Source organism: Rhamphochromis longiceps, linkage group LG23, assembly GCF_057381845.1.
Source record: "Rhamphochromis longiceps isolate RC_006_pf linkage group LG23, R_longiceps_female_GT1.1, whole genome shotgun sequence".
Lineage (NCBI taxonomy): Eukaryota > Metazoa > Chordata > Actinopteri > Cichliformes > Cichlidae > Rhamphochromis > Rhamphochromis longiceps.
In genome coordinates, this window is record NC_140578.1 from 10976964 (window position 1) to 11003416 (window position 26453).

The 26453-nt window shown below is 47.2% G+C and overlaps 1 protein-coding gene across 4 annotated transcripts in view; it reads right to left on the reverse strand.

Annotated features, from left to right (window-relative positions):
- Positions 1-6029: 6029 nt before the first annotated feature.
- Positions 6030-26453, reverse strand: part of sema6bb (sema domain, transmembrane domain (TM), and cytoplasmic domain, (semaphorin) 6Bb) — a 145697-nt gene continuing 125273 nt past the window's right edge. For all 4 annotated transcript variants that reach the window (XM_085399219.1, XM_085399221.1, XM_085399218.1 and 1 more), the window contains exon 17: positions 6030-11972. In XM_085399219.1, coding sequence (XP_085255345.1) covers positions 11065-11972 — 908 coding nt within the window. In that variant the 3' untranslated portion in view covers positions 6030-11064. The remainder of the gene's footprint in view (positions 11973-26453) is intronic.

Here is a 26453-nt window from a genome sequence, read left to right on the forward strand (position 1 = left end):
TGTACTTACCCACCCCTGTTAATAAACACTCACCTGCACCAGAGCTGCTGCCTTTTGGGTCCTTCCTACATTCCACACGGCTTGCCCCGGCAATCCGTGACAGTACGAACCAGCCACCATGGACCCAGCAGCAGTAAATCCGTCCGAGGAGCTCCAGGACGACGTTACATATAACGTGGAGATTCTCCTCGGGCTGTGGCTTGAAAACCCTCCAGAGGAGCTTCGCCGCACCGTCGAAAGCCGGCTACAACGGCTCTTTTCCGGCCTGCCATGGCTTCTAAAATCGCTTCCTCCGACCATGCAGGCTTTTCTCCAGCACACACCTCACCTTCTCTCAGCCACTCCTGCCTCGCTGCCCGACTCGCCGGATGTGATCTTGCCCGGCCCGTCGGAGCCGTCTGCGGGGAGGAAACGCCGATCGCGCCGCCGACGCGCCACCCCACAGCCGGACGTTCGGACTTCTAATTTACCGGCTGTGGTGAGTGAGGACTCTGTGTCTTTTCCAGACAACGTGACTGTTTATTCAGGGGCTGTGTTTTGTGTGGCGGATGTCAACGCGAGCTGCGTATCGCCTGTGCAGCTACTCCCAGCTCAGTTAGCTCCCCCGCAGCCACCCTCAGCTCAGTTAGCTCCCTCGCAGCCACCCTCAGCTCAGTTAGCTCCCTCGCAGCCACCCTCAGCTCAGTTAGCTCCCTCGCAGCCACCCTCAGCTCAGTTAGCTCCCTCGCAGCCACCCTCAGCTCAGTTAGCTCCCTCGCAGCCACCCTCAGCTCAGTTAGCTCCCTCGCAGCCACCCTCAGCTCAGTTAGCTCCTCCTTCGTGTTTGCCAGAAGACTCCATGACTGCTGGCTTAGTGTTGACTTCCGCTGGAGGGTCCGAGGGACCGCTCCGGCCTTCGTCTCCTGTCTCCGCTGGAGGGTCCGAGGGACCGCTCCGGTTTTCGTCTCATGTCTCCGCTGGAGGGCCCGAGGAGCCCGTCCAGCTTCCTACCTCATCAGCTGGGGGGCCCGAGGAGCCCGTCCAGCCGCCTGCTGCAGCTTCATCATCCTCCTCGCCGGCTGCAGCTTCATCATCAGCCTCGTCTGGTCCAGCCTCAGAGCCTTCAGCCTCGTCTGGTCCAGCCTCAGAGCCTTCAGCCTCGCCTGGTCCAGCTTCATCCGAGTCTTCATCCTCGCCTGGTCCAGCTTCATCAGAGTCTTCATCCTCGCCCGGACCCTCTTCGCCTGTGTGGCCGCCGTTGCCTTCCGCACGGCCGGCCCCCGGACCGCCATCGCCTGTGTGGCCGCCGTTGCCTTCCGCACGGCCGGCCCCCTGGACTGTTTGGGTTCCTGTGCTGTCGGGCCCCTGGCCGGCCCCCTGAACTCTTCTGTTTTGGACTCCTGTGCTGTCGGCCCCCTGGCCGGCCCCCTGGTCTTTTCTGTTTTGGACTCAGTTTTCCTGTGCTTTTCTTTTGGTTTTGGACTTGTTTTGTTTTTCTTTTTGTCTTCTGGCCTTCTGGTGCTCCTGTTTTGTTTTGCCTCGAGCCCTCCGTCCTGGACCCCCTCTGGTCGGGTTGTTTTCTGTTTTGTTTTTTTTTGTTTGTTTTTGGGCTGTCGGGAGCCAGCCGTTGAGGGGGGGGGGGGGGGGGTTCTGTCATGATCCTGGGTCCTTTTGACCCAGCATTTTGTGTTTTCTCTTCGATTTTGGTTCTGTTCTTCCTTTGTTTAGTGTTTACTCTGTTCTGCCCGTGTGTTCCTGTTTTATTGTGAAGGTCTGCGTCTTATGTGAGTGTTTTCAGTTTGCCTCCCTAGTCTCGTTATGTTAATCACTCCCAGCTGTGTTTCCCACCTGTGTGTAATCTCCCTGTGTTCTCTGAGTGTATTTAAGTTGTATTTTCTGTCTTAGTAATTGCTGGTTCGTCTGTGTTGTTTCCCCTTGGTCTCCCTGCGTCTTCCCATATGTATTTCTCCGGACCTCCCTGCATCCTCGTTCTGGTTTGTCTTATTAGTTTACCCAGTTTAGGTTTCCAGTTTCATGTTTTGTCGCCACCGCTGTTTGTACTTACCCACCCCTGTTAATAAACACTCACCTGCACCAGAGCTGCTGCCTTTTGGGTCCTTCCTACATTCCACACGGCTTGCCCCGGCAATCCGTGACAGTACGAACCAGCCACCATGGACCCAGCAGCAGTAAATCCGTCCGAGGAGCTCCAGGACGACGTTACATATAACGTGGAGATTCTCCTCGGGCTGTGGCTTGAAAACCCTCCAGAGGAGCTTCGCCGCACCGTCGAAAGCCGGCTACAACGGCTCTTTTCCGGCCTGCCATGGCTTCTAAAATCGCTTCCTCCGACCATGCAGGCTTTTCTCCAGCACACACCTCACCTTCTCTCAGCCACTCCTGCCTCGCTGCCCGACTCGCCGGATGTGATCTTGCCCGGCCCGTCGGAGCCGTCTGCGGGGAGGAAACGCCGATCGCGCCGCCGACGCGCCACCCCACAGCCGGACGTTCGGACTTCTAATTTACCGGCTGTGGTGAGTGAGGACTCTGTGTCTTTTCCAGACAACGTGACTGTTCATTCAGGGGCTGTGTTTTGTGTGGCGGATGTCAACGCGAGCTGCGTATCGCCTGTGCAGCTACTCCCAGCTCAGTTAGCTCCCCCGCAGCTACCCTCAGTTCAGTTAGCTCCCTCGCAGCCACCCTCAGCTCAGTTAGCTCCCTCGCAGCCACCCTCAGCTCAGTTAGCTCCCTCGCAGCCACCCTCAGCTCAGTTTCCAGTGTCCCCCTCAGCTCAGTCTCCCGTGTCCCCCTCAGCTCAGTCTCCCGTGTCCCCCTCAGCTCAGTCTCCCGTGTCCCCCTCAGCTCAGTCTCCCGTGTCCCCCTCAGCTCAGTCTCCCGTGTCCCTTTCAGCTCAGTCTCCCGTGTCCCTTTCAGCTCAGTCTCCCGTGTCCCTTTCAGCTCAGTCTCCCGTGTCCCCCTCAGCTCAGTCTCCCGTGTCCCTTTCAGCTCAGTCTCCCGTGTCCCTTTCAGCTCAGTCTCCCGTGTCCCTTTCAGCTCAGTCTCCCGTGTCCCTTTCAGCTCAGTCTCCCGTGTCCCTTTCAGCTCAGTCTCCCGTGTCCCTTTCAGCTCAGTCTCCCGTGTCCCTTTCAGTTCAGTCTCCAGAGCCACCCGTGTCCCTTTCAGTTCAGTCTCCAGAGCCACCCGTGTCCCTTTCAGTTCAGTCTCCAGAGCCACCCGTGTCCCTTCCAGTGCCGCCTGTAGCGCAGGCCCCAGAGCCACCCGTGTCCCTTCCAGTGCCGCCTGTAGCGCAGGCCCCAGTAGCTCCAGTGCCGCCTGTAGCGCAGGCCCCAGTAGCTCCAGTGCCGCCTGTAGCGCAGGCCCCAGTAGCTCCAGTGCCGCCTGTAGCGCAGGCCCCAGTAGCTCCGGCTCCAGTATCCCCGGTTTCACTCATTCACTCCATGCAGGGAGAAAGTCTAATATCACCTCAAGGGGCTTTTCGCGGTTCAGCCGCCATTGGCACAGTTTGCCGCTCCAGGGCTTCCCCAGAGGCTAGGTCTCAGTCCCCAGCTGATTCTGGACCCCTGAAGTCTATGCAGCCACCTGAGAACTGCACCATGTCAGCGTTGCCTGGGCAGAGCCAGTGCTAAGTGCATTGCCAGTTGCCTTCGTGTTTGCCAGAAGACTCCATGACTGCTGGCTTAGTGTTGACTTCTGCTGGAGGGTCCGAGGGACCGCTCCGGCCTTTGTCTCTAGTCTCCGCTGGAGGGTCCGAGGGACCGCTCCGGCCTTTGTCTCTAGTCTCCGCTGGAGGGTCCGAAGGACCGCTCCGGTTTTCGTCTCATGTCTCCGCTGGAGGGCCCGAGGAGCCCGTCCAGCTTCCTACCTCATCAGCTGGGGGGCCCGAGGAGCCCGTCCAGCCGCCTGCTGCAGCTTCATCATCCTCCTCGCCGGCTGCAGCTTCATCATCAGCCTCGTCTGGTCCAGCCTCAGAGCCTTCAGCCTCGTCTGGTCCAGCTTCATCCGAGTCTTCATCCTCGCCTGGTCCAGCTTCATCAGAGTCTTCATCCTCGCCCGGACCCTCTTCGCCTGAGTGGCCGCCGTTGCCTTCCGCACGGCCGGCCCCCGGACCGCCATCGCCTGTGTGGCCGCCGTTGCCTTCCGCACGGCCGGCCCCCTGGACTGTTTGGGTTCCTGTGCTGTCGGCCCCCTGGCCGGCCCCCTGAACTCTTCTGTTTTGGACTCCTGTGCTGTCGGCCCCCTGGTCTTTTCTGTTTTGGACTCAGTTTTCCTGTGCTTTGGTGTGCTTTTCTTTTGGTTTTGGACTTGTGTTTTGTTTTTCTTTTTGTCTTCTGGCCTTCTGGTGCTCCTGTTTTGTTTTGCCTCGAGCCCTCCGTCCTGGACCCCCTCCGCCCGCCCTGGTCGGGTTGTTTTCTGTTTTTTTTTTTTGTTTTGTTTTTGGGCTGTCGGGAGCCAGCCCTTGAGGGGGGGGTTCTGTCATGATCCTGGGTCCTTTTGACCCAGCATTTTGTGTTTTCTCTTCGATTTTGGTTCTGTTCTTCCTTTGTTTAGTGTTTACTCTGTTCTGCCCGTGTGTTCCTGTTTTATTGTGAAGGTCTGCGTCTTATGTGAGTGTTTTCAGTTTGCCTCCCTAGTCTCGTTATGTTAATCACTCCCAGCTGTGTTTCCCACCTGTGTGTAATCTCCCTGTGTTCTCTGAGTGTATTTAAGTTGTATTTTCTGTCTTAGTAATTGCTGGTTCGTCTGTGTTGTTTCCCCTTGGTCTCCCTGCGTCTTCCCATATGTATTTCTCCGGACCTCCCTGCATCCTCGTTCTGGTTTGTCTTATTAGTTTACCCAGTTTAGGTTTCCAGTTTCATGTTTTGTCGCCACCGCTGTTTGTACTTACCCACCCCTGTTAATAAACACTCACCTGCACCAGAGCTGCTGCCTTTTGGGTCCTTCCTACATTCCACACGGCTTGCCCCGGCAATCCGTGACAGGAAGGACATGGATGGATGGATATATTACTATCATTTGAGCAAATCATCCGATTAAAAACAAAATAAATGTCCCCATTAAACATGTAAAATTAGGCTGAATTAGTAAGCTGAAAGGGGTGAAACTAAAGTAATGATGGCTCTAAAGTGCAAACTGGAATAATATGACCTTGCCCAGGTTTTAGCTGAAGGGGTTGGATAACTGCCCAAATGAAGTGCTGGATGGAGTTATTACTTCACCATGAATAAATGAAAAGTGTGCCTGATCTGTTCCTAACTGTCTGCTTATAAAAGCAACCAGTCCGCTTTCAGCGAGATCGTGATAACACTTCAAAAGGAGGAATCAGGGTATTAAATATTTGATCAGTTTCAAACGCAAAGAAAAACACACAGTTTGCAGATATGTTTGGGGAACAGGAGAGTACATTTATCATGAGAAATAAAGACATTGTGCTGTGAGACACATGAGACAAGAACGAGGCATCCTTCCTGTCCCAAAAGTCCAGCAGCCGCTCGCCTCAGCTCACACGTTTAAGGACTGTAGTTAAAAGATGTAGTCGTTTTTTTAGACATCAAACATTTTCTCCGTCAAATCCAAAATGAGCTGGTGTTTTTCTCTTTTTTTCCTCAGATAAAACACCCATGTAGGAAAACGCAGGTTTCACAGCCTCCCATGGTCATCACTGATGCAATGACATCATAATGTCAAACACTGTACCGCTGTTAAAGTTTGTGCTGACAGTGTGTGCGATTAAAAAAAAATAATATTAGCGCAGAAATGTGACTCCAGCTGTGGAATCTAATTAAATGCATCCGCTCTGGTTCAGTTTTACCCTCGACTACTTCTCTACTTTCACTACATTATTGTGACAGCTGCTGCTATCAGCTCGCTTTGTTTCATATACACAACACACTGCATCGTATACATGCTCTAAAAACACTTTTTCCTTGTATCGGGGTATCAGGCTTTTGTTTTTATGTAAGCAAATATGATCAGCGATGGAGCGAAAATAATTAGAACGCCGTAATCAATGATCACAACTCGATGTGAAGTCCATGTCTGAGTGGTTTATTAGAATAAGAAAGTTGACACAGAGTAAAGTCTCCATGCGGAGTGACAGGCAGAGCTCGGGACAATGTGGCGACATGGCGAACAACTGCTGGAGCATGTCTGTGTGGTCGTATGAGTGTGGCCTTTGTGTTTGTGTGTCCTGCGCAGTTGTCGTAGGGTGCATGCACGTGTTGCTTTTGGCGTGACGACGGACAGGTTTCTTCGCGGACACAAGCGCACACACACTTGCATGTACTGTACAAATTCACACGTCGCTACTTCTGTACACACACGGAGGCTTTGCCGTCATGCAGCTACTGCACTTAAATTACATGTAAGCATCAAGGTTATGTACACGTAGCAGGGACATGTGTTGTCATCCGATGACAGCCCGCCCCCGAGGCCTCGGGCCGGTCTCCGGTGAGAGCTGCAGGACTCCTTCGCTTTGGAGGAGAGCGGCCTCCTCCCAAAGCTCGGTCTTTGTGGTTAATTCGCTCTGCCTCCTCTTCTTCTTCCGATTCACATTCACATTCAGATCCAAACAGGACGCAACACCTGGGTGCTGCTCACAGTACTGCTCGTCATGATAGTCATCGGGTTCATTGTCATCATCAAATCGGGCACATCAGAGAATTGAAATCATATACAGTAATATTCCATAGAAATCTTAAAACCAAGTATCTACCACAGAAACAAACAATAGAAAAAAGCAAACATGACAAAAATGGTCAGCGCCGACTAAATACATCTACAACTTTACAAAAATGCAAACATTGATTTTGTTTTTGCCGTTTGTGCTTTTTCTTCTCGCATGTTGGCCGAGGAGGTGCAGTCTCGTTTCACCACATCCCCGTGCATCGCTGGATTTCAAGCGAGTTAGCCTCCTTCCTGGACCTTTTCTGGGGCATAAAGCACGGACAGCGCACTGGAGCACCGTGGGGCAAAATGGCAGTTACTGGCTGGGGGGCATCACGTGACTGGGCCACACGGCACAAACAACCCCAACACACAAAGGTATGGTCTCTTCAGCGAGTGCGCGCACACACATCTTAATAAATAAAATCACAGACTGGCTGGGTCACAAAGACAGAGATGGAAATTTTATGTGTGTGTTGATTCGTGCAGAGCAGAGATAAAGAGGAAGAATGTGTGTGTGTGTGTTTGCAGGACTGGAGGCAGTATACGCTACATTTAAATAAAACAAAACAAAAGCCCTTATAGGAAAAAGAAAGCAATTTGCCACATGAGAGCTTACGGAAATGTCTAAAAACTGTTACGCATCAAGGATTTAATGTGAAATAAAGTGGAGGGTACTTTGATTTCTGTTTCTGTTACTGAATCATTAAATTAACCAGCTAACCTTTAATGGTGACAAGTGCAATGAGAGCTGGGCTGGCAGAGTCTGCTAACAATCAAAGGGTTTAAAGAAAAGGAGAAGAAGTGCAGCTGCTCGGTGAGGAGGAACGGGAATGACATGAAGTATGCAAAGAAAGGGGAGGATGATGGCTTTAATAAACAGAGCACTCATGAGGTCCACGTGAATTTTTTAGCTCCGGTGTAATGTTGAACTAAGGTAATCAAATTATGCAGTCAGTAAAGTAAAATGTACACCAGTCAGAGCGGATCCTAATTCAATTGTGCCCCAAATTTGGTTAAAGGTCCTTTTTGTGCGTTTGCACGCGAGTGTGTGTGTGTGTGATCTGCTGGTGGTTAGCGGAGCTGGTTGAACAGCGCCTCCCTCTCAGGGCTGATGTGTCTGCAGTAATCTTCTCAGGGGCTCATCAGGCCATTAGAGGGCTGGGAATGTACTTTGCCTAATCAAGCATGTTTAGCGAAAAAACCGGAGGAGATGCGGAGCGAGGAGACGCCTCGCTGGGCACGCCGAGCGAGACAGAGAGGCCTCGTGGGCACACACACGCAGACCCGGCGGTGGGAGAGAGACGAGCGGCGTCCTGGCTGGTGGAGAGCCCTCAGTACTAATGACCTGTTTCAGGGTGGAATGTGTAAAGAATACACTGCTTTAATGTGGTGGCGAGGCGGTAATGCAGTAACATCACGTTTGCCTGCTTGACCTCCTCCTCTGTCCTTGTCTTCGTAAATCTCTTTCACTGGCCTGTCTCATATATTACGTCAAGCCTGGCTGTACATTTGTTAGGGCTGGGTATTAAACCTCAACAGAAATGTGTCTGCGGAGCTGAACACTGTCAGGTGGTATCGAGTGTCGGGTCAGATTTATGCTTCTGTTTACGCTTCTTGGATCACACGGTTCTTGTTCAAAATATGCCTGCATGTGTTTCTATGCGCTCGAACTAAGTTTATTACTTATTTTGTAAAAGAAAAAAGGTGAAAAAATGCAAGAAGCTGCAGCAGAAACTGACGATGTACGATACCAGACGTGAGAATGGAGCTGACTTCAGGTGAGAGGCTGGGCTCACGCACACAGGCAGACAAACAGTCACAGACACACTAGAATCACCAGTCAAACTAAAACATATGCATTTGAGAAAAAGCCAGAGAACCTGGAGTAAGGCACAGTCAGAACATGCAAACGCCACACAGGAAGGCAGGAAGACTCTGGACGCTGGACAACCCCTGCAGTGAGATCGATCGAAGGTTTTAAGGCAGAGAGAGCTGAAAGGTGTGGGTACAAAGAAAAAGCTTTTCTGTCTCCACAAGTGCAGTCTACCTCCTCGGGTCTAATCACAGGACCTTCTCTTCTGGAGTTTAATATAAGAAATACCAAACTGTTAAATCAAAGTGAAATGAAAAGCATTTTTTGGATCTAGCTTGCGTGCTTGTTCTTCCTGTGCCTGTGTGGGTTTCTCTCCAGGTGCTGCAGCTTCTTCCACAGTTCAAAGACATTCGTGTTGATTAATAGTTTTATTGGACTGCTGCATTAAGGTATGAAACTGAGGTGCTGGACTGGTCTCTGTAAGCTACAAACCTCCAGGGCACAATGACAGTACATCAGAGAGTACTGCCCCAATGACGAGCTGTTGTAACCCTGGAGGTCCTATAAGGTAGCTTAAAGTTTCTGGGCGGGCATGCGTCCCGCTTTGATGGAAAAACCACTGATCTGAATAGAAAAAGGGTCGTTTGGTGTCAGGACCAAAAGATGTGTGTCTTGTGTATGTTGATAGCATCTATAATTTAAAGCGGAAAACCCAGCTCGTCCATTTTAACTCGCTTCTTTGTGCGCAGTATAATGGTTTAAACGTATTCTATAGCATACAGCGCTCCCACGCAGGGCTCTGACATTGTTAACATGCATTTGTGAGTGTTAGACGGCCATTAATGGTTCAACAGAGAAAAGAAAAGCAGGGCGAGAATGAGAGTAATGTTGATCAAAGCTGTTTTGTTGCACTCAATATGAGTAACACATTCATGTATACAAGCCCTAAGAGACTCACACACTCATAAAAACACCACCTTTACGAACGTATGACCCAGATGAAGCTATCTACGTTTGAATCGAGGACAGATGAGAGCTGATGAAAATAGGAAACATCAAAAGATCAGACAACGCAGTGAAAGAGTAACTCCACACCCCAATATACCCATGCCCGTCTGTTTTCTTTATCCTGCTATTGTTGGGAAACACACTGAGAGCAAGAAAGGGACAGAGCCACAAGGGATGACCATTGTGAACAGCGAGCAGTGCCCCTACTCTGGCCTCAGCCCTAGCTTCAGCCCCTCAGCTCCTCCCTGTCCCGGCAAACCAGTGAATCGCTAGTGTGCATGAGGCGCGAGAGATGCCCGGGCCCAGTCGCTGTGTCTCTCGTGACGGATGGAGCTGCTGTCCTCCTCATTGATATTCCGCCAGGCTATGTCGGTGGGCTAGGTCCTTGACTCTTAACGGTTATTTGTTGCCGCAGTCTCCTCCCGCCTCTGGGGCACAAAGAGTCTCAGTGTCGGACAGAAGAGGCTGAATGGAGCTCCCAAGCGGCCGGGCAGACAGTCAGAGCTCACATTCCCTCCTTTAAATGAACTGCGGAGCCCGGGGAGGCCTCGGGTCAGGTCAGACAGACCCAGGCATACTGAGAGGCAGCAAGGGAGGGGGGTGGAGTGGAGATACTGTTCCTTTTTCCCAGAGCCTTTCCGACGTCTCGAAGCTTCGGTTTTCCTTGCTGAGAAAATGCTGATATAAAAATATCAAATTAAATTGGCTTTATCTTTATCCTTATATATATCTTGCTCATTATTGCTCTTTTTTTTACTTTCACAGAGCGAGTCCGACCTCCTCACTAGCCACCGATCAACCAACCATCCAAACCTCCGATTGGTGAACACAAAGAGCCTCAAGTAGACACTTGATAAAAATCCGTCTGTCTCTCTGTGATTGGTTATAAAAAGAAAACAATGTTATTACCATCGTCATTATACAGGTGTACTTCACAGTTAAGACAGGACGCTGGCTGGGGTTGTCGTGGCCACACGTATTCGCACATACACACAGCGTGATTGGCTGAGAGTCGCGGCCCTTTGACAGCGACATCAGTTCGAGTCCAAAGAAAAGCACATGGTTGTCTGCTGGACGCCACCGGCATCAACAAACCAAAGCAGAAACGTGATTTCACACTTAAAGAAGATCCGTGGTGTTAAAACAGTGAACAGAATGGTGGAGGGAGACCTTTCACATTTGGTGCTGCAAGCCAAATTGTCATTTTATTTGTTTGTTTTTTTAATCTCCACACTGTCCTTCTATGAAGAGCCTTCGTTCTCCGCACCCCTCTTTTTAGCTCGCCGGTCGTCCCGTGGAGTCAAAGTCACGCTCTGCGGTTGGATCCACCAACAGAGCCGAGGCGTGCACCTCGGATTACGAACGGAGGAACGGAGATGTACAGAGAGTTGTCTCCTCTTTGTCAGCTCTCTCTCTTTGTCCCTCTCTTTAGTCAGCTGAGTGATGTCTGAACATTGAATGACAGTGAGAGAGGACAGACAGGGTAAGGTTGGACCGGGACAGTGAATCTGAGGGTTGTTTGATTCCAGTTTGCTGTTGGAGGGAAGGGGTTGGCGTCAGGGCTCGTCTGCGTCGCCTCACTGGCCACTGGGGTTGCGCTCGCCCACGCTCTTTCCTAGAAGATGGCTGAAGTCAGCCAGTTCTCCCAGCCCTCGGGGCCCGTGCATGTCTGGCCTGATGAGGCCCTGGCGCTGAGGGTGATAGGGTGCGCCATTGTTGCTGTTGTAGTTGAGCGCCTCATGACTCCAGCGAGGCTCCCCGTAGTCCATGTGGGGAGTGGGAGCGGACACCACCCTCCGTCGGTCGGGGGAGTCCTGCGGCGTGGCAGGGTAGATGTATTCTCCTGCTGAGTTCCTTAGCGCACCGGTGGGGCGATTGCTACCGTGCTCCCCTCTCTGCGTGGCGAGGATCAGGTAGCGATGGCGTTCTGTGTGTGGAGGCAGCACCACCTCTCCTGGGTCATCTATCCGGACCATACCACCGCCGCCTCCACCACCGTGCAGGAACTTGGAGCTCAGGTAGATGACGGAGTTGTTAGGGCAGGGAGTCCCAACGGCAGTGAGGAAGGTCTGACTCTGGTCCCACTCGGTGTCCGGGAGACGTACACCCCGTTTCTGCTGCAGGGGGGTCTGCTCGGGCGTGGGCAGCAAGCCGGGGTCCATCTCTCCTTTAGGCCAGCCGTTGGGCGTGACGAAGGGGTTGTCCGCCTGCGAACAGCGCCGCTCCCCGCCGCTGGTTCTCGTCACGCTCATCACCGACCCGCTGCGGCCTTGTCCCAGCATGCTTTGCTCTTTGTCGCCTTTGCGCCGGGCGCCGCCGGCTCCGGAGCCGCGAGAGTGGCGGTGCCGGTGACTCATGATCCAGCAGACGGTGAGACCAGAAAGGACGGCTCCTGTTGCAAAAGCTGAAACAGCAGACACCACTAAGAGGTTTACGGACACGAGGCCATCGGGCTCCTCCATGAAACTCTCTTGGAGCAGAATTCCTAACAGAGAGAGAAAGAAAAAAAACTTCAGTCAACTGGTGAAAACACGCAAAAAGCATCAGTATTTCCTGCACAAAGTGCGTGGGAGTTTGCAAACGGCCAGACAGAGTGACCTATTTTCCATCTCCTCTCTGTGGGTGGTAATTGTCATATGCTTTCCAGCCAAGGTAGCTGTGGCTAATTGCCTTCATTATGTAAAGTGGATGGTGATTTTAATAGCTCTAATAACTGTCTTCCTGATTGAGAATAGCTCTCAAAGCTAACATGTTTCACAACATTAGCTTTACAGAGAGAGATGCCAACTCTGTCGTTAATGGCGAGTAATAACTTCAAGCTTCCATACGATGAAAATCTCTTACACAGTCCAGGTGCCGTTGACGTTACATGTGTGCTGTAGCTAGTCTGACTTTAAACTATTTTGAAACAGAAACACCCTGTAAGTGTTAGCCCAACGTATGGATACATTCGTTTTCTCTGTTGCATCCATACAGCAAGATGATTTCTTGCGCGAGTGAACGCGAGGCATCATGTTTATAGATAAAGAACAGCTCATCTGCGAAACACAACTTTCTGTATCTTGGGTTTTTTTTTTTTTTTTTTAAGTGAGTACAAGAGATGAAGTCCCTCAGACAGAACTGTTTATGAATTATTGAAGATATGAAAACAGCAAGACCACAGCCTGGGCTGCCATGGATCAATTAGAAAAATGCCAGAAAAGGAGTCATTCTTTGCTGCGTAAGCTCTTGGGACAAGCACCAAATGAATACAATGAGAGCACGTGCGTGCCAAGGGAAGCAGATGAAGGCAAAAAAGAGGGTGTTAGAGGAGAGAGCATCGTGGCCTAAAGCATACTTGAACATTTGGGGCCTTAGACAAACACTCGTAATAGTTGTTAAATTACAGCTCCAGTAGTAGCAGAGGGAGGAATGTCTCCACAAGGACAGCAAAATAAATCCTTTCTAAGAGAAAATAAATGGATATCATTAATAGACAGTGGGAGCCACTTACTCACTTACAAGTTGTTGAGCATAAAGCGGGGCAGAGAACGGGAGGAATAATGAACACGAGGAAAACGGGACTGTTGTGTTTTTAAACAAACATACTTTTATTAACAGAGATATTAATTTTTAATGGTGCCGGTTGTGGTTCAAACACTCCAGCACGAGACAGCCTGGTGCTTAATTAAAGTGGCCCGTGGCTTTGTCTCGTTTGGTGTTAGGCTACACATTGGCATTAAAGCAGGGGAAAGGGAGCTAAGACGCTGTGAGAGGCGGCCGAACGGCCACGCCGCTCTCGGCTGGATTAAAAGGGGTAAAAACTTTGACTCTTTACTCGCCTAAAAATGATTCTGAACTTTTTGTCCAACCAAACGCAGCACCAAGAAATCCTGCGTGGAGACATCTGGCCATTTGTAGACTGGACATTGAGCTGACACACAAACTGTTTAACTCAACACCGACAGCAGTGACTCACAAATTTAGCTGATCTTTGGGTCTTTCGCTCAAGACAACCTGACACTGTGGCCAACTCGCATACATATATAAAAACCTGTGTAGGAAATCTATCGACAATATATAAAATGAGACATCACGCCCCACAAGCTGGGAAGCACGAACCAGTGTCTTATCACGCACAGGCAGTAAAACGTTCAGGTAAACAGAAGCTCTATTTTCAGCTTAAATGAGACTTTTCCGAGGGCAGATTGTATCCACTGTAAATACGGACCCCCCTGAAGCCAATCTCTCTCTGCTGGGACTCGACAGGAACACGAAGCCACGACTTTACCATCAGAACATTTTTTTTAATGATCACAACCAAGCATCTGCAATCAGAAAAACACACAGCAGGTGTATCAACAGCCCCGAAGAGGAAACCACAATCAAAATAAACTGAGTTTAAAAAGAAAAATTACGCTTTCCCCTCAAGAAATTTCCCATAAATGCCACAAATATCCAATAAACATTTACCAGTTTAGCCTGCAAACATCACTGAAGCCGTAACAAGCAGGCAGACAATGACAAAACTCCAAATTAAATTAAAAATAATATTAGACGACACCCTGACTTTTACTTCCTGTGTGAAAGGGCTGGATAAAAACAAGGACGCCGTCTCCAGCAGACAAATCTGCAGCTTCATCTTGAAGTAACTTCATAAAGTTGTGCGGTTTTGTATGGCGCACGCTGCTGCGTCAGTGCTTACAGGATGTGGGTAATTTAACCTGTGAATAATGGGGTGTAATAGTGAGCACAGCTGTTATTTGAATTTGTTAGGTATTAGCATATTCTGCGTTCTTCATCATCGACCAGAAATCGTGTAGCCATGAAACACTCTTAATGAAAAGTTTTTATTGCGTTTAACTTTATTAAAAAATGTCAAATTTGAAGACAAATGGGTTTAATAATAATTAAATAACGGCTTCGTGTTTTATAACAAAAATATTAATAATTTCTCATTCAAGGAATAAATTCATTGAAAAACCACTTAGTTTTTCTCAGATAATTTCAGTGTTAGGTGTTGTAATACTTCGGCTTTGACCTTTTGTGGAACTCACTGGACTTTACTTGCAGCTTACCGTAAATGTCGGGCTATAAGCCGCTACTTTTTGCACAAGCTTTGAACCCTGCGGCTTTTAGTCAGGTGCGGCTTTTCTATGGATTGTCCGTGATTTTTGTCATATCGTAAGACGATTTGTTTTGTGTGTTCCGCTGTTGTACGGCACTACGTTGCCTGGCGGAAGGATCGGGGTTCAAGAGTGGTATGTTAGTCACATGTCCGTCCGCCAGGCAACGTAGTGCTGTACGAAGTAGCGCGAAAAACAAACTTCAAAGTAGCGCTACGCATTCAGCGGGAGGCGTGGATGATGAGCGGCGATAAACTTGCAAGTTATGCCCAAAAAGCAAGTTATGCCCAACTCCACCGGTGGATTCTGACAGCGTGGAAAAGTGTGAAAACATCCACGATCACCAACGGATTTTGAAGGGCTGGACTGCTGCATGATGGAGAGGAGGACACCGCCACGGCCCTTCTGAGGGTGTTCGACTCTGACACTGACAATGAGGATTTCTTTGGTTTTGAAAGTGACAACGAAGGAGAGAAGAAGAGTGGATGACGAAGCCATCCTGAGCCTGTTTGTATCCGACACTGGAGAAGAGGACTTTGGTGGTTTTAGTGCGCAGGAAGAAGAGAAAGATGGTGGTGAATGACTGACTTTTCTTCTTGTTAAAGCTGTGTCACTGCACCTCAGCCTAAAAGGTAGTCCGAATCTATTTTTCTGGTGTGCTGTAGGCTACTGTTATGTACTACATGTGCAAATATGTACCCATAACTTGTTTTTCAAAAATATTAATAAAAGTGATGTCTCCAAACAGCCATCTCTTTCCTGACAATTCCCTTTGTGCATATTCTCTCACATATGATAAGTCAACATTGAAACACCTGCGGCTTTTGGTCAGGTGCGGCTAATGTATGTACAAAACAGGATTTTCCCCTGATTTTAGCTTGTGCGGCTAATATTTAGGTGCGCTTTGTAGTCCGGGAAATACGGTATTTACTTTTCTGCCAACAAAATCCTCAAACTCTTTGGGTTCAGCCACGTCTTGAGAACATTTTACGATCACTGAGCATTAAAAACTGAATTAACAATGGAAAAAACTTTCTGCCAACTTGAAGCTCTTCTCCTTTGTGAGGAAATGCTGATAGCTGTTATATTTATCAGGCTCTCCGTCTTAGTTTGATGTGTCCATATTTGCTATTTAACAAAAAGCTCATGTGAGGCAGACAAAATATTTTTGCGTATTTTGACCCAATAACAGGAAAATTACAGCTCACATTTCCATCCTGCCCTTCACTCTGTCTGTCTGTGCCAACAATCATACGACCCCGTATGAGCGAGCGCTTTGGCGATAGTGGAAGAAAAAACTCCCTTTTAATAGGAAGAAACCTCCAGCAGAGCCAGGCTCAAGGAGGAGGCTTGGTTTAGCCACAGCCAGCAGCGTTGGAGCAGCTGCCACCTCCTCACACCACCCATCCTACTTAAAGCAGGGGTGTCAAACATCAGGTCCTGGGGCCAGAATTGGCCTAGCAGAGACTCCAATAAAGCTCCTCTGGACAGCTTTGGAAAACGTGAAGGGAGTCATAAATTTTGGACTTCTAATTGTATTACACATTTCTTTTTACTGATAAGGACTTTGAACACGGCCGTTCATGCTACACCAAAGTAATTAGGTTAATAGATTATTCTGTCATTAAATGATAGAAATGTTTTTTGAAATGGGAGTTTCATTGAGCGGGCTGCGTGTGGCCTACGATGTAAAACGAGTTTGACGTCTCTGCCTTAAAGCATGACTGCATCCCACAGAGCTGAGGTGACAATGGGTACAACTGCACTTAATCATTCATCCATCCCTTGTCACTAACAATTAAATGTTAGAGCTTGGACAATAGATTGCGGACGCCATCGATGTGAGCTCATACACTCACAAGTTTGCAATTTCCATCGATCGAATCCTGCCATTAATCAGGTGGCCTTGTTGGTCAATCAATGTCCTTTTCATCATTAATTAGTGCTTTATCACCAATCCGCTGAGCTCAGTGAAACACGTGGACACAGGCTTTAGTTACAGCCTGCTAATTATGTGACACACACACAGTTCAGTTCGGTTCAGCATCACACAAATGTTCCTCAATAAGCCGAGATCAGCGGGATCGTGTCAGCCTTAGAGCGTAATGCGATCTGTATTTGTCTTTCATTTCTGCTTTTGGTTGATTCAACAATCCCTCCTCCCCACGTTCCCATTTTGTTCCCCAATCACTTCATCACAGCCTCTGAATATTAACACATATGGAAAAAAGAATAAGTTTGTTCTCCTGCAGCAGGTCTTCACATGTGGTTCATGCTATGCATTGGAAAGTGTTTATTTGACCGTGTATTTAGGCTTATTTAGGATTTTGCCCAATGGGATGTAAAAAGTTGATTGCCTAATATCTCAAAATTGCTCTGAACACAGATGGCAGCTCATAATTGAGATCTCAGAGCATATCAAAACACAGCCAGCTCGTGGTTACGCAGGCTAACCAGCACAGTCTTTGTGTATTCATTTAAGCACCCATGCTCTTCCATGTTTGGACTGAATTTGGCGTTTGTTCACTGGGACTTCTTCTCTCCTTGAACATATTGTTGGCATCTTTGGTCGCGCAGCCTAAACACAGGCTGATTATTGCTGTATTTATTTCCATGTTTTTGGCCGATATTCAGCTCGGAGAGCTTGTCAGCTTTAGTTACATTATTATTCCTCTCTTCAGGAAAATAGACATTTTTGAGGCACAGATGCGACACAGAGGCAGGAAGTTACTACCATATTCCCTCTGCTCTACTCCTACACACACACACACACAGAGGCTTGAGGAGTTTGAAAAGTCAGGTATTGCACGTATCTAGGGTTGGATTTTTCTTTAATAATCCCTCGAGTCCTGATGAGTTTGTAAACGAAAATGAAGTTCTGCGACCGCAGAAAAATTCAGAACGAGCCAATAACCGCCACAAATCTCCTCTCCCACGCTCACAACATCTGGAATTGTTCGCAGCGCACTCGGATGCAGAGGTTTCAGATGCTTCTTTAACGTGTACCTCGGCTGTGGTCCAGGCTTGCTGTGTGACACTTTAGATTAAATTCTGCATGGCTGCAATAATGCTGCTGTCAGCTTCATGCAGGGGCACGTTTCTGACAAGTGTGTTTATTATTGCTGTACGAGTGTGTGTGTGTGTCACAGCAATCACGGCACCCCAACTCTCTTGCTCTCTCTCTCTTTGACATGGACACTTAGATATGTTAATTGTTTTTTGCCAGCTTCTTTTATCCCCCACTTATGTCTTTCTTGGATGCTTGACATCGAGAGGAAATCTTCAGCCAGTGGGAATAAGCTGGAAAAGGATTACGATGATAAAGAGAGCACGCAGAAAGCAGAGCGATTGGGAAGTGTGCGTTTTTGTGACAGCAGGCAGGTTTCCCCGCATCCTTGGGGTGACAGCAGAAACTACTGCTCGCGCGCTCCTTCCTCATCTCGGCTCCTTCTCTTCTCCAATCCTGCTCACTTATTAAACCTTAATAGAAGCCAACAGGCCTGCCTGTCAGCCTGACGAACACTGAGCTGCTTGTCTCCGGGCTTCCAGCTCCAATTACAGCGTAACAATGAGAAGAAGGGAGAGGAGAGTGATTTTTACAGTATGTATGCTAAAAAAGGGGAAAAAAAGGAAAGAAAGTGGGAGGAGAAGAGAGGACATGAGACAAAAGAGGGGGCGAAGATGAGAGGGAGGACAAGGCTAATAAAAAAAAAAAGGAGAGGGGATTAAAGAGGTGACCACAAAAACGAAATACGACCGAGGAGGGAGCGCAGAGGAGAGAGAGCAGAGAGATGTTGTTCCCTGTTGTTGAAAGCAACACTGATAAGATATTTGCTCAAAAATACTTTTATACTGCCTAACTGTCAAAATCAAAAGCACAAAGAAAATCAGAGTTTCTCTGGTATTTCGCTGTCTTTGTCTCTAACCCGCAGTCATCCGTTCCTTCGCGCAGCGCCGTCCTGCCCTCCCTCCTATCCGCTTGTTAGTCGTTAATCCTTTCTCAATTTCTCTCTCCTACCCACCGCTCCTTTGATCACCGGGGGTGGCGGCATGATGGGAGTAATAGCTTCGAACTCAAAAGAGAAGTAAGGAAACTTTTATTCACATACTTTCAAATCAAGGTTGCTCCAGTAAAATCTCATTTTATATTCGAGTGTCAAAGTTTCTGTTACTTCTGCAGTGTAACAGGCGCGGTTACGCTAAATTTCTGTGCCTACCAATAATCGCTCGTACTTGTCCTCCGCTCTCATTTCTACCTCCCCGCATTTAGAAAGCGAGTAAAGGAAATTATTGAAAAGCCCTGCTAGCCGTGCCAGTTGTTCAACATTTGCCTTGATTAGAGCTCTGGCAGAAGACTCGGTATCTGCTCGCTCCAGAATCGCAGTTTGGCGCCGCTTTCAACAAAGGCCTTTGTGAACGTGTGTGAATGAGACGAAGGGAAGGAAAATTATTTTCGACCCACCATCGGTGATGATGATTATGATTAGAGAAGTGCAGCCAAGGCATAATCCCTGTTTATCACATGTACTGAGTCTTATCGTTCTGGCAGATTTGGCCGTGGTTTCTGTAGGTTATGATGATACTGTAATGACTGCAAAAACTGGGAACACGGCAGTGACCTCCAGAAAAACACGAGTTCAGACAATCGCTGAAAGATTTACTGGCGTTAAACTGTTATCTTGCAGCGTGCCCACTGTTATCTACAGCCACAGCTCCCGTCGGTGTCCTGTGATCTACACAACATGTGTTTTAAAGGCAGTTTACACGAGTCTAAGCAGCTGACTGTTCTTACGCCACTGATTTGTTCTTATTTCTGTGCCGTAGTCTGATAGCAGCGTGCCGTGATTTATGAACTGAATCATCATCAGTTTGCAAATTCTGAACACATTTTAATGATCACTAAATCACTGTGATCTTTATTTCCCGTAGTTATTATTTAACAAAATAAAACACCTTTCAGCGATGTTGAAACTGGGTTTTTTGGAGACCGGGGATGTAAATCTGTCCGTCTCTATCCGGTCGTTAAGTCTGACATCACTAGCCTGTCTGGACCTAAACTCCGCTGCAGGTCCATATATCAAACGATCACTATGGCATTACTGAGAGTTGAAAAACTGTCTAAAGTCTTTCATCTTTAATAAAATGATCAGCGTTCTGCTCTACCAGGTGTAACAATTGAGTTTAACATCCAGGCATCCATGAAAACGGAATTTATGACATTTAACGGAGTTAGAAGTTAGCAGGAAGTTAGCTCGCTAGCTTCTATCTAAATACAATATAGCATGTCCTGACTGCGGGGTTTTGGAAACAAATTAAAACGTACAGCTCTGTTATCACTTCCAACATAAATGAAGACAGAAAACTAAACAGCAGTGACGTTTGTAGGGTTACTGAAGTTTGGCTAGCTGGTATATAATGATGTGCTACGTGACCATTAGCAACACAGCTATGTTAGCATAATATAAACAAGCTAACTTTTTTTCCACTCGATAAAAGTTGACGTGAGTGTTCTCGGTGGTCAGGAACAAATGTAATCGCATGGCAGGATGCTGTAAAAGGACCGAACTTCAGCCAGGAGAACAACTGAGATAATCCATCCACAATACGAGGTTAGTCATTCATATACTGCTGCATGGGCTGGGCTGTAGTTACATCCTAAGGTTTTAAAAACTGAGCTTAAATAAATGATTAGCGGTAATAAAAGCCGAGGGAGGTCAACAGTGATCACTGACTGTTTTAGGAGCTTTTTGAGATTAAATAGAAGAAAATACAAAACATTAAACATGTTAACAACACAAAAGCCATATTAAACGCAGACTACTTTAGGCCTGGAAGTAGGATTCGTCGCGTCATCACTTAACGACCGGATAACATTCCCACGCACCTTTGCACTCAACAAAGAAAAAAAAAACGCTGTTGTTTTTATAGCAGTTTGTTACGCTGGACTTCTGAATGGAGTTTGACGATTGAGGAAGAAAGAAAAACACGATTCGAGCAGCTGAAATGAGTTTTTTAAGATATGATTTGATTCAGATGGCCTCTAAAAACACAGAAGGAAACCTCACTCGCTGTTTTAACTACTTACATCTGTTAGATGTAGCACACGCAGCTAGTGAGGATGGGGTGCTAGCCGGGGCGTGTGCGCATTCTTCGTATCACAGAAATGAAATTGAAATGTTTGCTAAAACAAACCAGACTGAAAATTTAGTTTTAGGTTTTGAATAAAACTATGAAGTGTTAAGTTTTTGGTGTTCCTGCCAGCATCATGACTCAAACCGTTAGCCATTTTAGATGCTAACAAATTAATTTGCAAACTATTTGAGGTTGCTACAGTTCGATAGGTTCCTTAATCAAAAGGCAAGCAGGGGAACTTTTATGCGGTTTGAGAGCCAGAATCCATGTTTTAGAAATACAGCACATCAAAACAGAACAAAGAGACTTCACAGCTTCCCAGTGGACCTGTCGATGCCACGAGCGCACACTTCTGAGCTTGATAGGTTACGACTGTGTCAGCGTACAGCCGGTGATCTGAGGGGCTTTCATCTCTGGAATCCACCATTTTTATGCATAATGTTAATGTGTTTATGCACGCAGTGACGGTGGGATTTCACGTGGCAAAGCACGTGCGCTGTAGTGTGAATAAGTGTGTATAGATGTATGAATATGTGTGAGTTAATAAGTAAGTGCGCGCTGTGCCTGCATCCATGGCTCAGTGATTTTGCTCATTATCCTCGTCTCCTTCTCCTCTGTTGAAGAGACTGCAGGCGCTGTTTCGTTTCTTGTTTTTAGCACGTACTCCTTCCTGCCGTCTTACTCCTTTTACTTTTCTCTTAACAGATACACTACATAACTTACCCATTACCTCCACTACCTCCTCTACTTCTGTTTCACGCACACAAACGCAGTGCACCTCATGCTGTGAGCTGTGAAACTAACACCAATGTGTGTTCAAGCCAGGCAGCAAACTGGGAAAGAATCGAAAGGCTTTAAAAAGAAGCCCAGCTCCTTACTTGGACTAAACCTTGCTTGCTCATAAACCCTGTTTACTCTCGGGATGACTGTAAAACCATTTACAGTCTGTCCCTGACAGCGTTTTCAGAGCGCGGCTTAAAGAAAGCTGCTGGGGACTTGTGCACAACTCTCTCGCACAAAAAAGATAAAGAAATAAAAACCCCAACCTTGGCTCCCGAGGGCCGCTGAGACGCTCACTCGGCTGATCAATATGTTAAAACATTTATGCACACCACCCATGTGTTTGTAATTAAAATTCCATAAAATCTCCACCAAAAAACACACTGTTAATAGATTCTGGGTTTATTAGCGAGGGCACATCAGGCTTTTGGCTGATTTAGAGTCAAGGCTTTCAGTGATGACTGCATAATTACAGACCTTGCTGCCTATACATTCCACTTTTCCATCCCGCTATTTCTATCCCGTGTATCTACGTTTTTAACTCACCCTCATTTGGCTCCCTTCTTTGTGCTTATAGAAAACTCTGCTAGGGGTAAATGAGGTAAGTCTGGAGTTGCTTTGGGCAACAACGTGTGTTAAAATCATCGGGGGGGGGGGTGCCGTGTAATCAAATGCTACAGGAGTTTTTTTCTTTTCCATTCTCATAAATGTTTTTTTCACAGCCTACGCACACATGTTGCTATTCCTCATTCTTTATTCGATTAGATCAGCAGACCTTGTTCTCCAAATCTGGTCAACCTTTTAGCGAAAGGCAGTTTAACAAGAGAGAATCTGTTAGCAGTTTCAGCTGCATCCAATCCAAACAAAGCAACTGGGCTGTGGCGGACACTGTGGTGAAATAAATTGTTTTGTAGAGCTTCTCGTGTGCACGAGAGTGCACGTGTGCAAACATGCATGCGTGTTTTCCTCAGTAGGATGTAGCTTTTTACTATTTCCCTCTATATAGGGGTGCTATACAGCGCTGGCTGTGCTTTCGTTTGGTAATTGATATTCTCATTTTAGGTGCAAAGCCAAACGTGCACTATCGAGAGCAATAATAAATATTCACAAACTTGTCGCAGGCAATAAATTGGAGAGCAGGTCCGCACAGAATTAGTCTAACAATCTGCCCAGAGGGTTCACGTCTCTCATTCCTAAATCATGAAGCAGGCAATTCAACTTAATCTTTCTCACATGCTACGTCCATATATCACGTCTGTGTGTGCTATATACCCACCAGCTGAAAACACACGCCACATTGTTTTTCTTATGTTAACACCACCAGAGCTGAAGTGTTGGAATCTTTCCACATACAAATTTATGAAGGTTTAACAAAATGATTAAACCATCAGGCCTCACGTCAAGGCGGGCGGCTGACAAAAGCTGCTTTCTCCGTATACGTGCAGCCGCTCGTCTCTTGTGTTAATTTACAGGTGGCCTTTAATGAAATGTCTCGGCCATGACACAGGCCCACGGCACCGCAAATGGACACCGCCAGGATACTTCCAGAGCTGAATGATCACTCAGAATCACGGCGCCTGTCAGGACCCCGGACTACAGAGACTTTCGACTGATCAATACCGGAGTGCCGCAACAAACTCCGGGGTTAACAAGATAGAAAGAGGGTGACGGACAGTGAGTAGAGGAAGGACGGAAAGAGGAATGGAGGCCGAGAGATGTGACAAAGAAGAGGTGTGCGAGTGTCAGAGGGAAGAGAAACACCAATGAAGTGAAAGTAAAAACGGGGTGCTAGGGGAGCGTGAAAAAAACACAGCAGTGTTATTGATGTGTTTCAGAAAGGAGGGAAAGTGTTGTTTGATGTAGGGGACTCACCATGGTCGATTTTCGTCAGAGTGACACAAAAACAATCCCCAGAGCTGTGAGAGCAGAGTAGTTACAGCACTCTGGTTGTCACACTGCAGGACTTTCAGGACGCGGCGCCGGACCCGTATTACTCAGCGCCCCGGGCCAGTTCAGATTCCTCAAACAGCACGCAGCCCGCTGTTTATTTCAGCAGATGGAGACAAAGTGGAGCGTACGCTCGTGTGCTCTTGTGCAAAGCGTAGGGTCACCTCACACCCCATCTATATTTTGCTGTTCATACAAATGTATCACCTCTGTTTGAGGCTGGCACCCGGCTCATGCAAACCAGGACGCTCACCATCACAAACCATCGCCCCACACTCATTCTCAAGTAAATGTGCACGCTAAAGGGTCTGTACCTAAATATAAGGCACAAAATGTAATCAAAGTAAAAGTAGAAGTACTCAGTATGCTCTTATTTTACTGCAACTAAAGCACAAAAGCATTGTTTTTGTTTTATTCCACTGACGAAACATTCGAGGCAATTTAACTGCACTACAGTTGATCTCATTAAGCGCACTACAATCAGTTAAAAGAAATATTAAATATTTCTTTTTTCTTTGTCAGACTGTTCATCACGTTGTTTTATTTGATTGAATCTTTGCAATCAAGCACCTAACGATTTTATTTGTGCCCCACAGTTACAGTTTATCAAGGTTGTGGCCTCAAACTTTGGATTAGTAAAAAGAAAAAGGTTACAGCATTATTATCAGACATTAAAGCCTTTGAACATTTGCTTGAAAAATGTATTTTTTTCTGGAAATCAGTCCCTCTCTCCTCAAAAACAGTGCTTTCCTTTCACTTCTTTGTGTCAGATGTTTGAGCTTCAGTGTGCAGAATGACACACGTGCAGAGTTTGACACCAGAAAGCAGTTTTTACTTTCATCTTCCGAAGGAGGAAAGTTTCTTTGAGCTCACCTAGGATCTGACTTTAACACTTACATGTACAAGATGACTGCGTGACATAAAAAAGGAAGCCCGGCTGGATCCGACATTCATCTGAGACGAGGAGCGATGTGGAAGCCTGCACGTGTTCATTCGACTTCTGTAAAGTTTAAATATTTTCATGAAAATATTTAATTATTCATAGAGTCGAGATTTTTAAACGGGGCACAGGTTTTTTTCCCCAAACTCTTTTTGTGCTTAATAAACATTTAAAACAAATGATCACTTAAAAGGGACTATTTTAGGATTTACTGATTCATAGGAGGCCTTTAATTATTCATTAGCAAATAACGATTGAAGCTTGGGAGAAAAAAATCACAGTTTTTCTTGCACTGCAAGAACAAAAACAATAGAGGGACGAAGTCTGCTGATCAGCTCTGGCTGACAATGTAGTAACACCATCAAGTGGAGCTTATTTTATTTAGATCGCGCCAAATTCTCAAATCATGGACGTCCTGTGTATTATAAGATAAAGACCCAACAATAATACACACTGTGGAAGAGAGCCAGAGATTAATAATAACTAATGATTCAACGCAGAGAGGTGTATAAACACAGTGAGTGAAGAAGAAACACCTGGTGCATCATGGGAATCCCCAAGCAGCCTACACCTATTGCAGCATAACTAAGGGAGGATTCATGGATTCGTCTGATTTTGACAAATCCAAGAAAAACACAAACATAACATCGGAAACGTTCACGCTGTGTATACATAGTACCGATCGAAGGCCACTGAAATATTCTGCAGACACTATGTTGTAATACCATATTTTAATTACAATATATGCGACATTTTTTCCCTCCAATAAATGCTTTTGATTTACATATGTGACGGTCATAAGGCTACACACACACACACACACACACACACACACACACACACACACACACACACACAGAAAACATCAATCAGCCCAGATCTGAGGCTCTCTGAGGGGTCAGCGGGTTCCCATGTGTTTTTTAGTGCTCTCTGTGAGGAACCTGCTATGGAGAGCGAGATGCGATGCGAGCCAAGAGGACTCGGAGGAAGAAGTCAGATGAAAGAGCCGAAAACCTTCAGGAGTCCTTGCACCTCGCCGAGCTTTCTAAAGGCTGAAGCTACTATTCTTATCTTCTTAGAGCTCTTTAAAAAAAAATCCACACTGAAAAACAACACACACCAGACAATATTTCACCACCCAAACACACACTTACACATGTTAGTTGGTAAATGGTGTGAGGTCCTCGTATTTCATCAGCCTAAACCTCAGTATTCACCGAGGGGATTGGCTCTGTTCTTCAAGCCTCTCAGAAGCTCCTCGGGGTGGGAAAGATGTGAGAGCTAGAGCGCAAGCTGGTGTCTGGGGATGCGCAGTTACGCGCTGCGCTTCCTCCATCTCCGCTTCCCCTCACTCTCGCTCCCTGCCCTTGTGTGCGACTTGCAGGAGTGACAGAAGAGAGTTAGGATTTGAGGAAGGTGGTATGAAGGTTTCTGAAAGCTCTCTGCCTTGCCTCTGAAAGGGGATAGCATCATCTCTGTCTTTCTCTGCCTCTGGATGGGTTCAGACTGCAGGGCAACACATTTATCATCAGCAAACTTAAGATCCTGTGTTTTAACCGGCTGCCGTTTAAATACAAAGAACTCTGTTGGCTTTATCAGCCCCGCTGCCCAAACCTCAGCCGAGGCCCCCTCCAAAGTGCAATAATTAGGATGGAATGAAATGAGGCCGCGGCTGTAAATTTGGCAACACGTTTTCCTTCCTAAACAAAGCTCGTCACAGCGTTCCAAGCAGCCAGACAAAAAGCACGAGCCCGTCCTAGCTCTGCGGTGATCGTCATCCACTCGAACATGACGCCACAACAAGGGATCTCCAATCTGCCTTCGCCTCATTGATGTTTTAGCGGACCTCAATTACTGAGTGACTGCATCCCGCTGTTCCACCAGTCAAAACACTGCCTTTCTTCAGGAAATATTTTCACAGCACCATAATTGCTTCCATCTGTAGCTACGCTGTGGCAACACTAGCTATGTCATTACGGCTGAGTGAGTTCACAGCAAAAACGGGTGCCAAATGTGCGACTCTGATTGTTTGTGTGTCAATTTGGATGCAGGCGTTTGTTGG